This window comes from Oryzias latipes, chromosome 13 (genome assembly GCF_053564925.1).
Source record: "Oryzias latipes strain Hd-rR chromosome 13, Olatipes_Hd-rR_3.1".
In the NCBI taxonomy this organism is placed as follows: Eukaryota; Metazoa; Chordata; class Actinopteri; order Beloniformes; family Adrianichthyidae; genus Oryzias; species Oryzias latipes.
The window spans coordinates 1,487,390-1,510,603 of record NC_136249.1 but is presented as its reverse complement, the minus strand read 5'-3'; the positions used below and the strand labels follow the sequence as shown (position 1 = coordinate 1,510,603).

The following is a 23,214-nucleotide window of genomic DNA, read 5'->3' as shown; positions in this document are numbered from 1 at the left end:
AAAACAGACAAACCTATACTTGTCTTGTGTAAACTCTTACAAAAGGAGAAGCAAGGCTTTGAAATGGACTGAGCATGTGTGCCTGCTCCTCAGCCTTTCCTCCTAAACCGGCACAGTGGAGAATAGGGTTTCCTGTGGTGATCTCTATGTTTTCCTGGACCATAATGACTGGAGGAAAGGGACAGACACAGTCTTGAAAATAACACGGTTAAACTAATTTCCATTGGGAGTTGTGCTTGCTGCTTGCTTTCTCCTACAATTCTTCTAGTGCAATCTCACACTCTCTGCTGAAATGCTGCAACTAAGATTAAAGTTTACACTCTGGTGCATTTGTTATGCAGTGACTGATTCCTGGGAGCTGAACACAATAACACCTTGAAAACATTATGTCTTCTCCTATCTGGATGCGGCTGTACTTTGTTTTAAACAGCTCTCTGCAATTTGTAGCTTGGGACTGTCTGCAGTGTAAAAACCTTTGCAAGTATCCAATGTGAGATTTAGTTTTATCAGATGTAGATCAGATTTTGCATTAAAGTCCACTCCATTGAAAACTGTGTTTTTATATGTTATGTTCTATTTTCTAATCATGGAACACATAGATAAAGAAAATTAAGTTTAAAATTGGATTTCTAAGTATGTCTTTATTCAAATGGTTGTGAAGCAGGAGCAGACAAAAAATGCCAGCGGGAGAAGCTTGCAGCAGTGATATAGAATCATCAGGCCACCGTCTCCCTGCCCCGCCCCTTTCTGATCATCCACCTGCAGACAAATAGATCCAAGAACGTCTTTGTTTCCTGGTCTGAGCTGGAATCTGGAGAGCTCTATTAATTTTCATTGTTGTTCTACCCCTAATGTTGATGTCTATTTAACCCTTGTGCTATCCTAGGCACTTCAACATTGGGAGTTGGGTCATCTAGACCCACTAGACAGTGCTCTGAACCTTTTTTCTTCAATGATTTGTGATCTTCACTGATGTCCATGGATTACATGAAATCTTTCCACCTTTATCCACCTTTGTCATGGTAAGTGAGCGGCTGTAAGCTAGTGGGGGAGAGTGTAACCAAATGAATGGTGGAAAATGGGGGCAGGCTTATCTGCACCAACGGGTCCGCCCACAACTCAGTGGATGTTTTAACAATGCTGGAAAAATGTTTGGTGAACTAAAAACAAAACAAAATCTATCCTGCTTGGTTCTCTCACACCTCTTTCTTCTAGAAATATGTAGTTTCTTGTCTTTTTTGATTGGATGTGACCAAACCAAACCTTTGACAGTGTTCTACTCCTTTATTTAGAGGTGGGATCTCCTGTTTCTCAGTGCACATAGACGGGGGAGATTTGGAAACATAAGGAAAGAATGGGGCTGGGTTCACTTCTCAGATGTTTTTACCCTGAGTAAACCCTGCATTTACATCAAAAATAGTGAGCCCACTAAAGAACATTAGCATTACAAATCAAATGTAAAAGTAGCTTTTTGGTTTTATTTGTTTGGGAAGCTACAGTCAAAATTCCTGCAAAACTTGTATTTTAACATGAAGATATAGTGGTTTTGCTCTAAATAACAACATCTAGTTTACTGACTCTCACTTACAAAGCTGAGGTCTGAAAAGTTGTGCATAAAAACAAAAACACTACATTAACATCACTGTCTGAAAAAATAAACTGCATCCAATGCTGTCTGGCATAAATATTCCCTTGGAGAAAAAACATGACATCTTTCATAACCTAAAACATACAGTTTGAGCATCTTGATGAATTCATACAGCGTTCGTCCTTCTAAACACAGCAGACATACTTAAAATGTGACTGGGTGTGTGCTGAACCCACATGCAGTGCTGCGTGCTTCATCCCTCCATGGCTTGCTTATCTCACTGTGATAACCGTAACCTGACATCAAGGGTTCAGCTTTAACCTTCAGACTAGTTTTTGTAAAAAGTTGTTATTGTCAGATCTGCACTTAAAAAAACTGCAGCTTCAAGTCTGCTAAGAGACTTTAACTACTTTTTCTGAATTGTGGTGATGGTTGATCACAGAAAAACACAATGAAGATCTTTTTTATTCATTTGTAAACAAACTGGATTAAAAAATGTGAATCAAAGCAGAATCTATTAAATTTCTACTGTCATTAATTGTTGGATTCCTCTGAGTCTTCAGTTATAACAAACCACTATCATGAAGACTTTTTTGGCTTATTGTTTGGCTGTGACCTGTGATGTTAGGTTGGCTTTAAAACATAAGAAACTGTCCCAGACAACATAAACTGCTTTAATTGAGTTTTGATAAATAGCTGAATCATGGAGTTAAACTGCAGACAAGTATTAGTGGCATGACATTGGTTCTGTCAGTTGTGTGCAGCCAGTGAGGTTCAAAAAATTACACCGTAAATTTAAATCTTCTTTTTCATCATAAAAGTTAAATTTGCCGGTCCATTTGAAGGAGTTTCTTTTAGTAATGAAGACTGGAATTGGATGAGATGAACCTGACCATATTTCCTAGCTTTGAAAGTTTAGATTAGATGTACAGCCAATTATTTAGCTTTTAAAAATTGAAAGTCTAACTTTATTAATGACCCACAGCAGTCCTGGACCGCGAGGACTGCATTGGTTTTGCAGGTTTTACTGCAAATTTGAACGACAATTTCCCCCCGCCATATATTCCAAAACTCACCAAAATTTGCACGCACTTAGTATCTGGGGAAAATACATTTTTGAATTAGTGACCCCCCCATAAAAGGTGACATCACCGCATCAAAGTGGATGAAACTGTCAAGAAAATGAGTGGGGGATCAAAGAAAGTTCCAAATCTACTTACGAAACCAAAACACACGTGTTGGGGGTCTCCAAAAGAAGTTTGGAAATTATTATAGGATAGCCTCAAGACCTGGACAAAAATTTTGTGACAACGTGTATAATTTTCACATTTTTTTGTCCAACTTGGGAAAAGAAAACTTTTGTTTGAGCAATCTTGACAAAATTTCATGCACACTCCCCAACGTTAGGTCTGTAACTATGACCAAAGTTTCCTTTAGTACTGGCTAAACATTCAAACTCCTCCCAAGGATTTCAATTGATCACCTCCTACCTCCTTGTGATTCGTGGAGAAGCGACTTGAGGTAAAAATGTTCATCGTAAAGTTTGTAGATTTTGAATGGCGTTAGTGTGGTGAGCTTGCAAATAAGGCGTTTTACTCTTTTCCAAACATTTTTATTACCATATAATTATAAAAAGTCATATATGAATCACTGAGTCAAGCTAAACAAAATGATATGACAGACAATATGACCATAGTAGGTATGTGTAGTTTGTTAACAAAAACCTCAGTTGCCAAGGAAACCAAACAGTTTACTTTTGCTGATTCTTCTCAAAGTTACACTGTTCGTCCCCCCATGTGGCTAAAAAATGAAATGGTTTCTATTGAGATAAAGCCAACAGAAAAGCCTCCGTTTTGAAAGAAGTGTTTTTGTCACATGCAGGGGTTAGGATTAGGGTTAGGCAGGGGCATTGCTTAAGAAATCCCATTGGTTAATGCTGTGGAATTGAGACTTTTTTGCATAAAGTCCACCCTTATTTATATATTTATGCCAGTGGTGGACCTTGCATTACACACCTGGGCCTTCAGTAGAGCTAAGCATTTGTATGCCTCTAAATAAACTGAATAAACAAAACAGTAAAGAAATCTCAGTATGCAACTACAGCCGGCACAAAACATTCAAAATAACCACACAAATTTTGAATATTATTGATAATGATATTTATCCTTTCCTTCATCAAATAATCACTCATCCTCCTCTCTTTCCTCAAAAGCAGTTCGCCTGTCACGTAGATAACCAGTCTTCAGTTCCTTCAAGAAGTCCTTTTCTATTCCATCAAGGCCAGTGCTGAGAGCCTGATCACGTAGTTACACACTTGATCGAAATCGGATGTTGTCGCGGATATCTGTGATTTTTATTATTATTTTGATCAGTGCTGTTTATTTCAAGCTTGTTATTTCAAATAAATGTCCGGGTAGAAGTCTGCATCAACGGATCACTACATTTCAGAAAAATTCAGCTGTTTAACCCTTGTGCTATCTTAGATGACCCCCCCCTTCCATTGATGTGTTCTCCCTACCATGACAAAGGTGGATAATGGTGGAGATTTCATGGAATCCATGGACACCAGTGAAGATCACAAATAAGTGAAGAAAAAAGGTTCAGAGCACTGTCTAGTGGGTCTGGATGACCCAACTCCCAATGTTAAAGTGCCTAGGATAGCACAAGGGTTAAGCAGGAGGCTAACGGAGGCTAACGGTTAACATAAACAGTTCGGTAAAGTTAGCAAGATTCCAACAGTGAGACGGCTGCAAAGTGCAGCCTGTAAAATATAGCACAGAAAGTCTTTAAACTGATTTAGCATCTTATACTAAGCTAAAATCTCAACTGGGAATGTATCAGAGTCACTCAATTGGCTTTAAAGTCATGTGTCTGCCAATGTCGAACTGAAGCGTCAAAAAAAAGTGGCCATGCACTTGTAAAGCATGCCTACTTCATTTGACTCATGGTTCAAAGTAACGTGGCAGGGTCAAACACTCTGCTTCCTTGGAAGATGTTTTTACAGCGATGGGATTGCTGCCAAAGAAAGCAAATCTAATCACTCTCCAGAAGGCTTTGTTTCATTATTTTATACAGTATTTACTGCTTTTGACGTCACACAGATCGCTGGGCCAGTTTGGCTTGTCGCAAATGGTGTGGACAGAGGTGTGTTAAAGAATCAGCAAACTCTTATTTAAATAATTGTTTGTCAAATTATGTATGAATTAGGCCCAAAGCTGAAGTTTTATTTGGTTTACATTTTCTTCTCTCAGCACTTCTCGTGGTAAGAACTGTTCATGACTCTGAGCATCTGGAGCTCACATCAGTGGGCCACATTCACGCCCTTCTCCAGAAGTTTGTGTTAGATAAGATGTTGACTTGAGCTGATTGCATATGTGCTGTGATGGTTAACAGTAAATGCAATCAGGCTGCCCAGCTTCTTATAGTGTTCAGCCATCCTCTCCTTTAACCAAACAATGAACCAAGTTCCTCTGATGTTTTGCAACATTTATTACCCTAAGGGATGAAAATAAGGTTGTGAATACAAATTGTGGTTTGATTTGGGATATGAGTTTGGCACCTCTGATTGTGTCTTTGGAAGACCACAGAAAAAGGCAAAACTATCAAAAAATGGACGTCAGACATCAACTGATTTCATCTGTTTTTAAAAGTCCCACTCTGATCATCTCTTGATGTATTGTAGAGTGTTCCACCACCAAGCTAATATTAGCAGTGCAACAAAAATGGCGAGCAGTATCAGAGCTGTCCTGCTGTGCAGTTTTGAGTCTCATTCCAGCTCAGACGAGGAAAACAAAGACATTCATGGATCTATTTGTCTGCAAGTGGATGATCAGAATTAGGGGTGTAACGATGAATCAATGAATCAGTCCAATGTGTGGAAAGTGCATCACAGCAGACAACACACCATTCAGCAAACACGGATCAGTCCATCATTCTAGTCCAATGTGTGGACAGACTTTGAATAAAGTCATGTGACCATCCAGTGTCTAGAATGTTCTGAGAATGTTCTCTTTGGATTCTTTGGATGTGGAAAAACAACAGTGGTGAACTTTAGGAAACTAACATATGAATGGATTTGACATTCATTCTAGTTTACTTGTTTGTTTGGACACAGATTTCATTTCCACTTGATGATCTGGAAGAAATCCAAGAATCTGGAAAACTTCACTGTTCAGTAGCAGGAATTTCTGTCTGAGTCTGACTGCTGGAAGTTTGGATGAAGAGGATCTGGATCCACTTTAGGTCAATGGGATCGTTCAAAATTAATCAATATCAACTATGAATAAAAAAATTATGACATAAATCAAATTAATGTTAAAATAAATCCTTACACCCCTAATAGTGGGCGGCTGTGGTGCAGTGGTAGGGCGGTCAACCCATGATTGTAAAATTGCAGGTTCAATTCCTGCCTTGCACGCCCATGTGTCCAAGTGTCCTTGAGCAAGACACTGAAGCCAACCTGCCCCTGGTGGCAGATTGGTGCCAGTGTTCAGCAGCAGAGCCACCACCAGTGTGTGAATGTGTGTGTGACTGTAAAGCACCGAGGGCCTTGTAGGTAGAAAAGTGCTATATATGTTTAGACCATTTACCATTTAATAGGAACAGAGAAGATCAGGGAGATGTGGCCTGCTGATTGTAGCACCTATGAAACTGCTAAAAGCTTTTTCATACTGATTTTTTCCATCTGCTCCTGATTAACAACAATTTGGAAATGCTCAGAAATGTAATTTTAAGCTTAATTTTCTTTATATACATCCTCCATCATCAGAAAAGTGCCACTAGGGCATGTTAAAACACAATTTTCATCAGAGTGGGTCAATAAAAAGTCTTAAAGTCTCAGCAGAAGACACATGATGAAGATACAGTATGGACCATAAATATCAGTGACTGGGGGCCTGATGGATGCATGCATAGTGCCATGCCCTCCTCCATCTGTGCCGGCATACCTCCAGCTAAATAAGCTGTGAACACTCTCTTCCTATCTTTGGATGCTGGGTGTGGTCAGCTCCAGCCAGGCAAGATGTCCAGACATAAACAGGCCAATGAGTGGACAGAAACGATGCACAGGAATGCAAAAATGTGCTCAAAAACAAACAAGTAGAACTATCTTATCTCCTGATTGGGCTCACTTTTGTGATGTCTTCAAAGTTGTGCTCTCATTTATTCAATTACGGCCTCCTTAAAGCCTCTTCCACATTTGGGGTTATTTATTTCATCTCCCTCTGTCAGTAAACGACTGAAATTATGTGCACTCAGTGTCCTCAGTCATGTAATTGCAAGCCAATTAGTCTCGGCTAATGACTGTTTGAATAGTGATCATGTACTTTCAGCCTCTGGGATAAAGTACAAGCTGAGGCTTTGTGCATTTTCTTGAAAGTGCAGTCATTTTGCTGTCTTTGCTACCTTCAAAGAGGTCTTGTCTCTTGAGCTTAGACCAAACAACACAATAATGGAGATCATTCTTTTTTTATTTAAGTAAGATTAATGATGCTTGTTTGACTTTAAGTGCTGCATTTGGCTAAAAATGTTTTGACCCGAAGAAAAAACTTTTTCTGACTGAAGTATTTTGGACTATGAAGCTCTGCTAACCTGCTAAAATATTAAAGCATTAGAAAAGGAGTGATAAATGACATTTTCAGCTTCTTTATTTTAATTAATTAGCACTAGATGTTAAAGAAATAGTCCAGACGTTTAACATAGTGACTTTCTTTGCCTCAGTGGCACAGTGTGCACATCCATGCGTCCGTCCATCGGTTAGACTCATTGGTTGGACACTTTCTGTTATGTTTTGTTTTCCAGTTATCCCTGACCTACATGTTAATAATTACATGGATCAGGTGTGTTCAGTCAATTGCAATCGGAAATAATGTTATTCATTAATTCAGCTGTAACACAGGGAGAGCTAGAAAACAAGAATGATGGGAAATTCCGAACTTTCTTTATAACGTACTTTAACACAATTAAAATTGAACAAAGTGCTGTCAATTAAAATTTAAACAAAAGAAAAAAGATTTAATAAATAAATTAATAAAAACAAAAAAGCAAGATATATGAAAGTTTTAAGATAAAAACATAATAAAAGAAAACATTGGCAAAACCACTAAGCCACTTTAAAGTGGTTCAACTGCCAAAAGATTGACTAAAGTACCTGGATATTATAGACTCTCACCAACGACAGCAGCTGAATGTTTGTTTAGTTTGGGTGTAAAATCTGTCATTTAACATTTTATGACACCAGTCTCTGAAACCAGCCTCCAGTGGTCTCTTGAGGAACTGCAACATTTTGTACTTTCTAGAGAATGGGAGGGGGTTGGTTGGCTGTAACATCTAGTCTGTTTTCCGTTACATTTTTTAAAGCAAAAGCACCAAAACTTGGCCCTACTTTGTTTCTGTTGTGGTTCTGGAGCTAGAAAGGGTTGGAAAGGATCCATGCTCACATTTGGGTGTTGCTCCATCACATGGCTGACCCCACCTCACATAAAAAGGTATTTCATTGACCTTCATCATTTTTCAAGCTGTGACAAAAAAACGGAAAAATCAAGAAAAAAAGTTGATCTCTTGGCTGTAAAACAATTGAACCGGATAAAAATATTATCTAATTTCCACCATATTCATTAAGCATTACATTTTTATGATCACTTACTACAAGCACAAACAAAGACAAATATTTGTGTTAAAAGTAGTCCGTTTGGATTAGTTGGTCCTTGTTTTTAGATCTGAAGGCCATTTAAATTCAACTTCAGCTCCAAACAGAAGGAATGTTCAGCTGGAGTCTGGCTGCCTGCTGTGTTTTCCTTCTCTGCTGGATCTATTCCTGAAAAAGGAAGCAAAGCATGCAACTCAGTGAAGAGGCTCATATTTTTCACTTCTTCCTTTTTCTCCCGAGCAACCTCCACATGAAACAGGTTTTAGAAGTGACTCACCTAGAGCCTCACACTTGTGCATTAGGTCTCAACACACACATGCGGTGAAGTCAGAGACGGAGTCTTCAGCAGCTGCTCTGCAGAACCCACCCCCCCATTAACAGCCAAGAAATAAAGAAGCAAGGAATGATGAATCAAAGGGCGGCTCCTCTTCCAATAAATCACAGTGGGTTTTTGAAAAGATGGTTGGGCCCAAACCTGGCCTTGATTTCTGACTTTTACACACGACGACCTGATTTCATCAGGCTCATTTAAGGAGCATTAGACTGGTAGAGCCTGGCGATGACAGAGTGGCCAGTCTACTTAATGATGTGAAGGAACCCCTGTCTGTGTCATCTGCTCACAGGAAACTCTCTCCAGCCTGATAAGGAGGGGAGAATGTTGTTCAGGGAGCTGTGCTCCCATCATTAGTTCCCTAAATGACCACACTGATTGTTTCTTGTGTGGGTTCTTCCCATGACAGATTCTCCTCTGAGGACCAGGAGATTTGAAAATCTGTGAATTCGCAGAACGTTACTAATCTGTACTTGCTGCACATTCAGCTGACTATTGCAGGATACCAATTAAATTTATTCATTTTATCATGGACAGACATTTTTAGTCAAAACACAGCTGCTTTTATCTTTTGTGAAGATTTTTTCAGTTTTTAGAACATTCAAAAAATACTGGCCCATCTGAAATGGACATTTTTATTAAGATACCCACTACAGCCTCCTAAAAAATCAATCAAAACAGAACAAACCAAAGGAATGAACAGCATTTGCTCCCACAAACCAAGTTTATTGACTGAGTTAATGCACTTTTGAGTTATCCAATTTTAAGAATCAAACAAAACGAGACATAAAATCAAATCCTTTGTATGTAATAAGGCAAACAATAATTATTTGTCAGCATCTGCTTAGCTTTGTTTATTTGTTGCTGTAGGTTTGATGGGAGTTACTAAAAGCTGCACCTGCATCAGGTGTTTTGACTCAAAGGCTACGTTCACACTGCAGGCTGAAACGACCCAATTCCGATTTTTTTGCCCCTATGCGACCTGTATCTGATCTTTACATGACAGTCTGAACAACACACATCCGATCTTTTCAAATGTGACCCAGGCCACTTGGGGATGTGGTCCTGAATCCGATACGTATCTGATCTTTTCAAATGCAACCGCCGTCTGACGGGCCAGGCCACATGTATCTGACCCGTACGTCATCGATACGCAACAAACGTCATCATTCTGCGTTGAAGTAGGCGGGAACTAGAACATAAACAACAACCATGGCAGACGATGCTGCTGAGACCAGTCAGTGGAAGGGAAGCGAGGTCACCGATTGATTCATATTTGGGGTGACAGCTCTTTTCAGGCCAAAGTCCAGGGCTCTCATCGCAACCGGGTGGTTTTTGAAATTATCTCCAGCTAAATAGCCGAGCGTGGAGTTAAACATTTCCCGCGATTACTTTTTTTTCCTTTCTCTACCTTCCGACCGTGGTCAGAAGCGCGGGGGACCCAAGGCTGATCCTCCTCCTCCGCCCTGTTCTGACCCTTAGATTTTCCAGGATTCTCCAGAACGGGTTAAAGAGTCCATAGCATTTATTCTGGGGGAAACCTTTTATTACTGTTCTCCTTCCTCCGTAACACACAACATGAATGCGCCCACACTGCCCCCCCCCCCCATTCTCTACTGCTGCACGCGCTCTTCTCCTGTCTCTTACACATCTACATCTACACAAATCCAAATTGAGCATTAAGCTCTGCAGTGTGAACTTAAATGCCTTGACTTGCCGTTTCTGAGGTTTAGTGGTGTAACAGTTATGAATCGATTTCTATTCCTACGATTCAACCAGGTTGATCTGAGACAAGTTGTTCATCAAATTGACCTAAAGCACTGCAAAACTGTTTCAAAATAAAATAAATCCATTATAGTGATATTGGAAAATACCATTTGGTTTGAGACATGGTAAGTTTATTTAACTATAAGGTTAAAACGAACAAGTGCATCACAGCGGACAACACACCGTTCAGCAAAAACGGATCAGTCCATCATTCCAGTCCAATGAGTGGACAGACTTTGAATAAAGTCATGTGACCATCCAGTGTCTAGAATGTTCTAAGAATGTTCCCTTTGGATTCTTTGGATGTGGAAAAACAACAGTGGGCTGAACTTTAGGAAACTAACATGTGAATGGATTTGACATTCATTCTAGTTTACTTGTTGGTTTGGACACATTGTTTGGACAGAGGATTGAATCGTTCAAAAGGAACCTATATCAACTAGGAATCATATGATCAACCACAAATTATGATATGAATCATATTATTGTTAAAATGAATGGTTACACCCAGACTTAGTTTGGTCTAATTTCTTTTTCAGTCACACTGGAGTACAACCTCGAAATGGGCAAAACAAGGCAAAAGACTTCCTTCTGTTTCCTGTTGTGTCCCACAACAGTGTGTAGTTCAGTGCACTGGTCTTCCAGTCGGTGTCTGTAAATCATCTGCCCTGACTTGGTTTGGTTAAAACCACAGGTGAGGAGCTGCTGAAAACAGACAACCAAGTGACGTTTTAGTAGAGTCATATCGCGTCGCGTCATGTTGAGGCTGATGGAAACCATAACAGAAGTCTGAACCTGCTCCTATAGCACTTAGCTCATGCTTTGACTTATTCTCCCAACATGTGGACTGCCTCTAAAAGGAAGAAGAATCACATCCTGTTGGCTTGCACCCAAGTCTTCTTGCAAAGTCCAAAGTGTTTAGGGTCTGTGTTTTTGAGGACTTAAATTGACTTATAAACCAAACAACTCTAAAACTATATTTTAAATAGCTTTATTTATTCTAATATATATACAGCTCAGATAAAGTAGACACTAATGCTCGTTATACCCAATAGTGGAGAACCCCTTAAGCAAAAAACTATAAGGAGGCTGTAATCTGCAGAAAAGGAAAGTGGCTTTACATATTTCCCTGTGTAGTGCTGGCTAAAAGCTGTCTTCCTTGGATAATGGATGCATAGTGTGTGTATGTGTGTGTAATGCAAGTGTAAAGCACAGTTAACTCAATTGTGAGGAACTTCATCCATCACTGTGAGGATGGGAAACATTCTTGCCAACATCATTCTAGTCTATTTAAATCCTACAAACTGTGAGACCCAGTAAAGATTGATTAAAAGTTTGTTACCTGATAGGAATTCTTCCAACTGTACTGACGTAGACTTGAAAGTCCTACTCCAGCTATATTTTGATTCATTGTACAAGTGTTCCCAGTGGTATTTTCATTATGATTATAGTTTTTAGCTGAAATCAAAAAAACCTGTGTTGATTTTTTTAGCCATATTTTCTGCTCCTGGTCCATCACGGCTTGAATAAAGAATTCTTAAATTCTTTAATATGTCCTCCATCATGAGAAAAGTGCGACAAGAACAAGTTGAAAATACCAAAAACACCATTTTCATTGTATTGTGTCTCTAACAAGTTGAATGTATGTAATACACATAAAGTTCAAACTAATTTGAATGCAAACTAAGAGAAGGTAGTGATAGAAGCTATACTTACATAGGGCTTGGAAGTGAAATCAGGGCTATTTACATAAGTTTTAAGTTCACAAAGAGAATAAACTTCTGCCTACTTCTTCTGCTTGCATGCCACAGGGGTCCTGCAGGTCACAGGAATGCGTGTCTACACATCTGGAGATGTTGAAGCGGTCAACGGGACAGATGTTCGTCTCAGGTGCACGTTTGATAGTCAAGTTCCCATCAACCCCCATACTCTCACCATCTCGTGGAGTTTTAAACCGCTCACGAAAGGCAGAGAGGAGTCGGTGAGTTTGGTACACCTCCATATTTAGAGTTAAAAGACGTTTTCTGAGCATTTTCGTTTATTTTGTGAGCTGCATGTCCACCCTGCCATGTAACAACATCATTTACCATTCTGATTCTAAGGTGGTTCTGAGTTAAAACAGCCAGTTTCTGCTCTTATTATCCCCTGTAGGTCTTCTACTACCACGACAAACCGTATCCACCTTTAGAAGGCATGTTCAGGAAGCGCATTTCTTGGGCCGGTGATGTCATGGGCCGTGATGCCTCCATCATAATCAAGGAAGTAAAGTTTACCTACAATGGCACCTACACCTGCCAGGTGAAGAACCCACCTGATGTCCATGGTGCACTTGGAGAAATTCGACTCCTTGTTGTCACCACAGGTAAGCAAAGCGCTCGTCCCGTTAATATTCATGTGAAAAAGTGAGTCTTATGTTGTTATGAGTGCAAAGTGCTCCAATCCCATCGTCACCAAATGCCCCACAGCATCACACTTCCATCAATTTGTTTGACTTTATACAAAGTTGAAAATAAAGCTCATTTTCAAACATCTAATGCTACATAAAATAAAACAACATTTCTTTGAACAAAACTTCTTATAGGAAGCACAGTTCATTTTACATTCCGGCAGTAACAGAACGTTTTTTTTCAGAGTCTTTTCAAACAAATCCTGGAGAAAGTAGAAGGCAGAGAATGTATTGATTTGTATTTAGAAAAATAATATTTAGGGGGAAACACAACCAGAGTATTTAGAAAGAAAGAGAGAAAGAGAAAATATCTGGCTATGATGTGATTTTCAAGAAAACTCTGAACGATTTGACTAATAGAAGGAAAAGCACTTTTGAGTCAGAACAGAAAAAGATTCTCATTGACAAAAACAGACAGGATATAGGAATTAACTAAGAAACTGAAGCTTGACATACATTGTTTCTTTGTTATTGTATCCTTAAGCTTTGAGTGTGAGGTTGTGTCAGAACTCCTAGACTACTCAATCCGTAGTGCGCTATATTTGCCATTTTGTAGTGCTGTCAGAATCTACCAGTTAGGGAGTAGAGAGGGAATTTGGACACAACCCAAGAGTCTCTTTTTTCTAGAATTCAAGAACAATTTGCATTTGAACATGAATGAGCTCAAATGTTCAGCTAAACATTTAGCTAACCAGAATGACTAAAAGTATTTGCATTGAAGTCTGCTCTCCTCAACATCTAACTATATCATGAACTACATTATAATAGCATTATAAATACTTTAACACTAAGTTGATTGGGATAATTAAAACAGAATTAGCTTGTTTGTTTTTCTTTTTTAGCTTGTCAAAAAAGTCCTTTTCTGCCTTGTATTTTCAGTCACAGGAGGTTTTGACCTTGAATACTTGCTGGTCTTTGTTCTTTATACAAAACATGTCAGACATGAGAGGTTTTGTACTGAGTTGAATCTCTTTGAAGCTGAAGTCTAACCCTTTTTATCTTTACCTTTTATTTGAACTTTTTTCCTTAACACGTGTAGGCCCATGTTTTGCTGCTACTTTTTGTCAACTTGGTCAAAGCAAACATTAAATATTCGAATATGTGTTTTCCAGTCCAACCCTTACAAAAAGAACCATTTTTTTCCTCAAATTACAGTCACAGTGTCACAACTTAAACTTGACGTTTTTTCAAGCAAAGCCTTGATGATGCAACGGATGTGCAAATTACTTTGAAAGTTCCTCTTCCTTCTGTAAAGGACACTATGCAAAACTGCTTTACAACACACAAAACTGCCCACATGTAAGGTCAGAATGAGTTTTTTGCTGTTTTTCTCCTTTAGACCAGTATTCCAAATGTACATGTGAGGTCTTGTCCTTTGCAGTAAAGCATTGCCACTGGTTTTGAGGGAAACTCAGCCCTCGTTTTTGTCTTGCAGCGTCGTTCTCGGAATTTCTCCTTCTGGCTTTGGCCATTGGAGGTGGCATCACTGTGCTGGTGATCCTCCTCCTCGTCGTCGTATCGCTCAGAAAGTACAGAAGGAGGCATAGACTGCAGGGGGGCATCGAGGAGGCTCCCCGCAAAGAGAGAAAAGACCCCACTGCGTGGTAAGCAGTGAAAGACAGAGGGCAGAAGAATCAAAACTCACTACTGTTCTCTTGGGGACTCTGGGCGTCTGGACATGTCCTGCTCCATCTTGGGCTGGTCGGGGCTCTTTTTTTTATTCTTTTTTTACTTCTGGACGTTTCACTTGTCCAATTCATCTGCAGTCTTTGGACCCAGGGTTGGACTGACAGCTTTGATTAACCATAAATAAATGTGGAAAGTGCCTGTATAAAGAAGAGTGGATAGCCTGAAGCTTTCTATTTGACCATCACCAGCCTTACATTTCTGGACACAAACTAATGTTCAAGTCCTTTATCTTCATGTTCATCTAAATTGAGGTCTTTCCTACTCAGAGCACATATTTTAAAAAAAGAAAAAAAATGATGAATGCCTGCATTTTTTTTTGCATTTATCATCAAAATTGACCAACAGTGGTACAACATATGATGTGAAGACTTATCAGAGACAATAGAGAACAATGACTGCGCTCTCCAATTTTTCAATGAACTGTCCTTCGGAGGTTCTGAAACTCTGTGTGAATCTCTTTTCACTTCTGTACTTGTCTGTTGGCTGTTTGATCCAAACATAAGGCGGGTTTTCCTTACTGCTTTGTTTCACTACTGAGAATACTGAAATTTGATTCTTTCTGTTAATATTAGACAGATTTTGTGTTATACTGATTAATGTCTGATCAAATGATTTTTACATAAAATCTAAAGGTAAGCACTTGTTAGAATATATATATATATATATGTTGAACAAAATTCGCTAACAGAAAAAACCACACCTCGACTCTTGTACAATTTCTGTTTGATTTTGTTGTTATGATGGCTATATAAAGTGTCTTTCAGCAAATTGTGTTTTTCCTCTGAAAAATCATTTCCTGAGCATGTGGTGCCTCTTTACGTCTTTCCTGGGTTTTCAGATCTTTCTGTAAAAGGTGTGATGATGGTTTCCAGAGGCTGACAACTAACTTCTTTAACCCTTACTGATGGTATTTCTTCCTACTTGAATTCCATCTCCATATTCAAAAAGCTAAGAAAATTGAATGCAGAATGAGTAAACATGTTCAGATTCCAGTTTTTCTTTGAACCTCAACATGTCTGCTGCAAACCTTTTGTCGCCCTCTCCTCTGTTTTGTCAGCACGTCTTTGTCTCTATCGTGTGCATTCATGCTTCATGAATGAATTTATATTTAATGCATTTCCATGCTCTGTTGTTCTAACCCTCCCCCTTTTCCCGCCCCTGGTGGATGTGTCTTCTCGTCCCTCTGTGTGTATGTGCTCATGTTCCAGTCACCCGTCAAGGGCCGTCCATCTCTACGCCGCTGAGTCTCTCATAGAGATTGACAGTTCAGATGGGATGATCTCAGACGCCAGCACCAAAGACCCGAGCTCCTCGGATGATGGGGAAGATGACGACGATGACGACGATGATGGGAACGACTCCGACTGAGGAGGTCTGGGAAGAAAAGGAGTGACAGAAACACTGACGTGTCGCCAGCCAGGACGGCTTGGTGGAAGCTCAGCCAGACAGCGCCTGTGGGATGCCTGTCTTCTGGAGGTTAAGCGCAGAGCATGGTGCTGCGGTGATGAAAAGAGCCAGAGTGTTCGATAAAGTGGAAAATGTTAATCTCTTCTAAACAATAGAGAAGTCCAAGCTTCTCTGAAAGAGAACTACTTTGAGATGTACAAAAAGAGCTGAAATATTCACAGCACAAATGGAGAAAGGTTTTCAAGGAAGTGCACAACTTGGTAGCATTGCTTTTTTTGAGGACAACAAGAAATAAGAAGGTTCTTTCTGCCTTGATGAGCCATTTCTGAAGTTAAAAATGAATTTACTCAGTATCTTCTTCAATGGGCGTAGTTGACTTCACAGTCAGCTCATTGTTGATTGCTGACTTCATTTTTTTTTTTTTTGGTCAAGAAACTGCAAATGTGTAGAGAAGTCAATTTGGTGCTCAACAACAGGATCACACCTCCTGCCCTGAAAGTCTTGTGGGACGGCACAGTCAGACTGTCAAACCTGCATTTCTTTCTTATTTTGGACTGGTGTTCTTTTATGGTAAGAGATTGTAATATAGCTTTATTAAGTTTTTTTAGATTTAACAAAAACACTTGAACATGGTATAAACATATTTCAAACACTCAAAAAATTACTTTTTTTTTTTTATAAAGGTGACCTAAAACGTCTGACACATTGTCTCTGGTAAATCTTAATGCATTCACTTGATGTAAGCACAAACTCACCAGCCCATGCTGCAAAATGCTAAAACTATCTGACAGGGCTCATCTATTATGCAAGAGATCGGTCTTGTTATGGAGCATTTATTGTGCGTCATTATTTTAATGCACCGTCTCCGGTTGTGTGTTTATGGTGCTTCTGTTCCATCCACGGAGCTCGTCAAACATTTACCTGTAACTACGTCTGCACTGAATGACTGTTTAATTTGCTGCTGGTTCAACACTCACATTTATTGGCTGTGGCTTTGATTGTTTTGCTTGTTCCATCGCTGTTTGTTAATGCAGGGAAAATATTCTCTTTTTCATGTGTGTATGTGTTTTTAGTGTTAGTGTGAGTGGGTGTTTGTGTTTATTTGTGTCCCGGGACCAAAGTCTGTCCCACTTGGGGAAGCTTTGGTTACTGAGTGACAGACTTTCAGTTTGACTGTTTATACTTCACTGCATAGGCATAAAAATCTCTACTTTTTGTTTAAGTAGTGCATTGTTGTGCGTTAAACAAGATAGATGCCTCACTACCGTGCAGGCTGTCGCTCCTTGACTCTAACTTCAAACATGAAGAGCAGTGACATTAACTGAAGGAAATATGAAACCTTAATCCTAACCGACCTTATGGGGTGGATATGGGCTGTCTGCAGGTGAAAAATGGACAAATCTTTTTGGGGCACACAGATGGCCCGCATAAAAAATCACGGTCATAGAGAACTCAGTGAGCCTGTAGAAATAAAATGTTCATGCACAAATTTTTCTACAGCCATTCTGCAGGTGACAGGTCGTAGTGAGGAGATTGGGCAATCAGACTGTAGTTTGTGTGGGTATCGTACGGGAATCCGGGGTGCACACCTTGTGCGTTCAGCATTTGTGCGCAGTCAGTAAGGAGCCAGTACGCATACTACAGCAGGGGTGGTGAACAAGTTTGACACAAAGATCCGAAATTTTTACCTGTGATAGTCAAAGAGCCACACCACACACTGACCTGCCACACACAAACACGCAATTAAAGCCAGATTATTTCCCATAACACACTCCTCTCCTTACAATACAAAAGCACTGGATTAAAGGGCGCAGTTTCAGTTATGGGTGTTTTTTTCTGAATTTAACGTTAAAACATACCGGTAAAACATGCATGCTAGTTTGTGTTTCAAAAAAAGGCAGCAGGAGCTAAACTGAGTTGGTTGTGATTTACTTTTTATTTTTTCAGTCATCAAACAGCATCCAAAAATTCATCAAAGTCCTCATCTTCTACATGTGAAATAAACAGCTGGGCTAAATTTCTATCAAACACGCCAGCTTCACTTCCGTCATCATCAGAGTCTGTCTCGTTGTGGTGCGGCTCCTCGCCAAAGCTCAAATAATAGTGCAAGCGGACACATTATCCAAGCATATACAATCCATTTACAAACTGTGGCGTAACTCGCCTGGTGCTGAATCCCAGTATAAGGAGCGGAAGATGGACAACTTTTCATTGTAATCCGCTAGAAGTTGCTGCGCTCAAGTCAATCTTTCAACTCGGAGCGCCTCGCCTTGTTTCCGTGGAAACTCAGTTGCGTCTTCTTGTCTTGTCTAAGTTTGTTTTCCAGCTTCCTCCACTTGCGAACCGTGGATACATTAATCTTAAATTCTCTCGTACCTGCTCGATACCCATGTTCCTCTGCGTAGCTGATAGCTTGCAGTTTAAACTCATAAGCGTGTCTTTTGCAGGTGGCATTTTCAGGGTTGATGAAACGTTGTTATTCTGCTGAATGCACATACTTGCACTTTTGTACTAGTCAGGAGGGGGGGGGGGTGTTTTCTTTCAAGTCCTCACTTTCCTCCTCACCGTTTTCATCCTGTTTTTCATGCTGTTCTCTCCTAAGCCCTTTTTACTGAAGTCACACAACAACACATCAGGTGCTCCGTACATTTTGGAGCAAATTTAAGACTTTTAAGTGTGCGTTATGGTCGTGAAAGTACGGTATATAGAAAATATGATAAGAGGCAGAGAGCTGCATGCTTATTGGCCTAGAGCTGCATGTGGCTCCAGAGCCGCGTGTTAGCCACCCCTGTACTAGAGTGTGGCCTATGGATACCGTACAACAGTATCACCTGTATGTCATGAGTGCGAGCAACTTCAGGATAAAGTTACCAGATGCACGACAATTGTACGTTTAATTTTCATGAGGTGGACACACGAGCCTCAAGGGAACCGTAAGACACTATTGCACTGCAAATTTTGTCGATCTACCTAAGTTTATTGTAGTGTATAGCAACAGACGGGCTAGTTGTGATGACGTCATCAAGGAGTTGTAGAAAGTACGAGAGAGAAAATAAAAAGCATGGTGACTGCTATCCAGAGTCCGGTGAATCATTCAGAGTGAATTAAAAGAGAAACACTACAATTATTAATCTTAAAACTAGTGGTAAAATCTTATCAATCTTGATTTTAGACGAAAACAACAGCATGTGTAAGATTATTAAACTTGTTTTAAGAAAAATATGCATTACCATTCTTCATTAGTTTGTAAATCTAAAAATTAGTCATTTTACATGCAAAACAAGAAAAATACACTGCAGGCCTGATTTAAGGACAGGAAAAGGTCTTAATTTAAGTTTATTTTAGATTTTACCACATATTATCTCATATTCAAAAATGAATTTGAAAATTGATATATTCAACAGCTCCTACATTGTAAAAAAGGATACGATGAATATGTATAGTTTTTACTGCAATAACATCCTCAACATTGTATTACTGGCCGAAGAAGTGTGCATTATTACTTTTTAACGCACGCCGTGGAACCCTGAACCTTGCTTCCGCGAAGTGCGTTAAAAAGTAATAATGCACACTTCGTCGTAAGATGTGGCTGCTCCTGTCCACAACCCTCCACTGGCCTGGGCAACCCAAAATCCACAGCAACCTTACAAGTCAACCGCCCTATGGGTGAGGTTGACTAAGGCATTACATGTATGTTCATGAGGACATTGAGAAAAGACAGTATAGAGATGAGGACTTGGAATAAAAGTTTGAGATTTTTGAGTTATATTTCTGACTGTTTGCCTCTTCAAGTAAAACACAGAAAATTCCTGTTATGGTTTCCACAAGCGATTATTTCCAACTTAGTATTCTGGAAGAAAATAGTCTTGGTGACAATAAGAAACAAATCTACAGAACTACAAGAGTGTGGCATAAGGACACCATACGATATCATTATCTGTATGTCATAAATGCAAACAACTTACATTATCCTAACAAATACTTCTCGACACACACATGCAAAGGTGAAATGATATGATCCATTTTCATGACGTCCCTTGATGTAGCCGCATGAGCCTAAAGGGAACTACTAGACACACCTGTACTCCTCTTAAGATTGAGATTTTTAGGCATTAACTAAAAATGCATCTCAAAACAATCTAAAACGACCATTACAGATTCTTGACCAAAGGAGAAACAATGAAGACCTTTTTTGGAAATTTTATTATCTGTGGCTTTTTTAATAAAACAAAACTGAAGTGCTTTTCTGGGGATTCCAATGGTTATCGTGGGAGACTTTAAAATAATCACTTTGAATATTGGTTAATACTTTTCATTGTCTTTGTTTCTGAACACAAGGCTTGATTTCTGTTTTTTTATTCTTTATGACTCATAGCAGCTACTTTCTGAAACCTGGTGGAATGCATTCACTCCTCTCCACGCCTACATACGATGCAACTGCTCTGTTAATTGTAAAACTGAAAAGATCTGAGGCCTGAGTCACTTGTCATACAGATCCATGCAGCAAGGGAGTTGAGCGACAAGTGGGTGGTATAGCAGTAAAATAGGAAAAAACAAAAGCAAGGTTATGACGGAAAACTAACTGATGTCCTTCATTAAATCAGCAGAATTATCTTCTACAGGTCAACAGATAAAATCAAGGTTACAGAGCTAAGGAAGGGTCCAAAGGGAAGCCAGAGGTAATTCAAACAAGATGCACTATGGATACTGCTGTGATGCAGATGAGCTTCAATAATGGACAGCTTTTGAATTTTTATGCCCCACATTGCTTGGTTGAAATGAATACTGAGAGAGGGAAGGAATACAAAGGTCAGTAGAAAATAGCAAAAGCAGAATCAGCACTCTGAACGCCCCATTAGAGCAGCATTTACTGTCATAACACAACATCTTCTGGACTTCAGCGGGCTTATCACGGAAACTCAGGAGGTCAGTAGCAAACTATACACATTTTTTATGGGATTTTCAGATTTCATACGCCGTTTAGGTGAACTGATAAGGAAAAAAGGAAGAAATACACTTTTTATGCCTTTTTTCACAATAGAATGAGGGTGGTATCCATTCAGCTTATAAAACCTGGCAAAAACAAGACAAGACCCTAAAATGGTTGGATGGGAACCACAGGTGGTAAGCTCATTCCATTCACTGATTATTGAAAGTGTTAAGCTACATTAAAGCTATGTTCACGCCACCCTTAGAAATCCACATTCAAGTGACCACTTCCAAGGAAGAATCTATGGAAACACCTGTAAATTTGTTTTACTATTTCTTTGGGGTAATTTTCAGCCATTGTTAAAAGTTAAAACATTTGTCTTTTCACTAAAAGAGAAATGTTTCACACTTTGTCTTGGTCATCTCATCTACTAGGCCATGGTTGAATTCAATACAAATAATATTGCAACACACAAGAAACCTTAAAGCAATTAAAAAAAAAATAGAACTAAGCTGAGAATAGAAACAGGAAAATTGAGATTTTCTGTGGTGGAACCTTCCAAAATGTTGTGTCTCTTTCTTCTTGGCGCTGCTCCCTTTTTTTCCAGATCCACTGATTGGATAAGGAGTGTACCTGGTGGAGGGAAGGAAAATACCACAGCATTCTTTGGTACACACTCAGCCGTGTGGAGACACGCACTAAAAACATGGGCTTGGTGTGACATGTTTCACTGAGAGAAATAAAAGAGGCCACTCCATTGCTTTGTGTGTGACTCAGTTATCCCATGATATGGTCATGTTCATTCAAACAGGTAAAAGGAGGAGTTTTAACTTCATTCTCAGGGCATTGTGCTGAGATGGGCGTTTTAACTGTCTCACAATGCTGCCCTGCTTGTTTGTACTCTTTCAGAAGGAAGCATATTTGAATGCAAAGGCTCTTAACGTAATGTACATTAGAAAAGAGCGACTGTTCATAAAGTCTCTCTGTGTAGAATGACGAAAAGATTCCAAAAGCCTTGCATTACAGGGAACTGGATAATAACTCTATGTGGCCCCAACAATTTAGACACCTTTATTAGTGTTGACAAAGGAAGAACAGGTCCCGTATTGTTCAGAGACGCCAGAAAGCCAGTAAGATTAGAGCGTTTTCTCTGTAAATGAGGACGTGAAACTGAGATCATCTACTGTCACAGCACAGAGAGGCTGTGTTTACATCCACAAAAGCTTCACCCACTGTAATAGGCCATGTGTAAGAGGATACACATAGGAAACAGCCACAAGTCTGTGCTCTGCCAGACAGTGAACAGTCCCTGTAAGGTAAGGTAAATGCTTTCACCTGGAAAGGTTTGGAAAAAGGAAGCAGGGTTTATATCCCAATGAGGCAGCTTTTACATAACATTGATAGAAGACAGAGGGGAGCCTGTGAGGGCCCTTTCTGTGCAGTGTTACGCAAACGTTTAGGAAGCTGTAAAATAAAACAAATGTGTCAAGAGTTTAAATTCCAGATTGTTAAGTGAAAGTGTTCTGGATTTTTAAATGCACTAAAATAGGAACCGAAAGCATAGAAATCGTAGATTTCTTTCATTTTTACTTAACACCTTAGTCACGTGCACCCATACGGGTGCTGCAGGTTTTTGGGTTGTCCGGGCTCATGAAGGGTCGTACACAGGTGCGTCTTGTAGTTCCCTTTAGGCTTGTGCAGCCACCTCAAGGGACGTCATTAAAATGGAACGTACCAATGGCGGAGCCAGACACTTTATATGAGGGGCAAAGGAGGGCAGAAGACTTTGGAGGGGGGGCAAATGAGAACGGTAGAGAGGAAGGTCATTACAAACCAAAGGATCAAAACGATGTATTTCAAACAATTTAATTTATTTTTAAACGTTCTTAGTACTAAAACAACAGTTCTTTTAGCTGAGGTGCTATTACTTATGCCTAAAGAAACATGTATTGATGATTTCTTAATCTTTGTCAGTCATGATACTAATATTGATTCAAACAGTAGGGGGGCGGGCACAGCTTTTTGCTTGTGGGACAGCTGCCCATGAAACGTACCATTTTTGGTAAGTGTATCGTGAAGTATTTATATGGATAATATAAGTTACACGCACTTATGATGTATGGGTGATGCTGTCGTTCGGTGCCCTTACGCCACACTCTAGTAGTTCATTAGTGTGCATAAAGGGTCCTTGCTGACACACACACTTGTTCCGTGAGTGCCCATTGGACGCCTGTAGAACACCCACACAGAGTATACTCTGGTTGCTTAATTTCTAAGCGCACAAGGGGAATCCAAGGAGCCTGTTCTTATCATTTGAACAGCACTAATGGGCTCCCTGTGCAGTGTGCAGTATTCAAGGTGGTTGAAAGAATGAAAAAATTGGTTGCATCTCACCTACTTCCCCCTAAGG

The 23,214-nt window shown here is 39.6% G+C and overlaps 1 protein-coding gene and 1 long non-coding RNA gene across 2 annotated transcripts in view; both read left to right on the top strand.

Annotated features, from left to right (window-relative positions):
- The window catches only part of LOC101171763 (myelin protein zero-like protein 2), a 31,035-nt gene extending 12,087 nt beyond the window's left edge, over positions 1-18,948 (top strand). The window contains exons 2-5 of the mRNA XM_004075981.5: positions 12,144-12,313; positions 12,484-12,694; positions 14,214-14,382; positions 15,676-18,948. Of these exons, the coding sequence (XP_004076029.2) occupies positions 12,144-12,313; positions 12,484-12,694; positions 14,214-14,382; positions 15,676-15,835 (710 nt within the window). The 3' untranslated portion in view covers positions 15,836-18,948. The remainder of the gene's footprint in view (positions 1-12,143; positions 12,314-12,483; positions 12,695-14,213; positions 14,383-15,675) is intronic.
- A 1,725-nt stretch (positions 18,949-20,673) lies between these two features.
- Positions 20,674-21,563, top strand: LOC105355540 (uncharacterized). Its single transcript, XR_013647043.1, has 3 exons — positions 20,674-20,800; positions 20,916-20,998; positions 21,412-21,563. It is a non-coding gene; the product is annotated as an uncharacterized LOC105355540 (long non-coding RNA).
- The last annotated feature ends 1,651 nt before the right edge of the window (positions 21,564-23,214 follow it).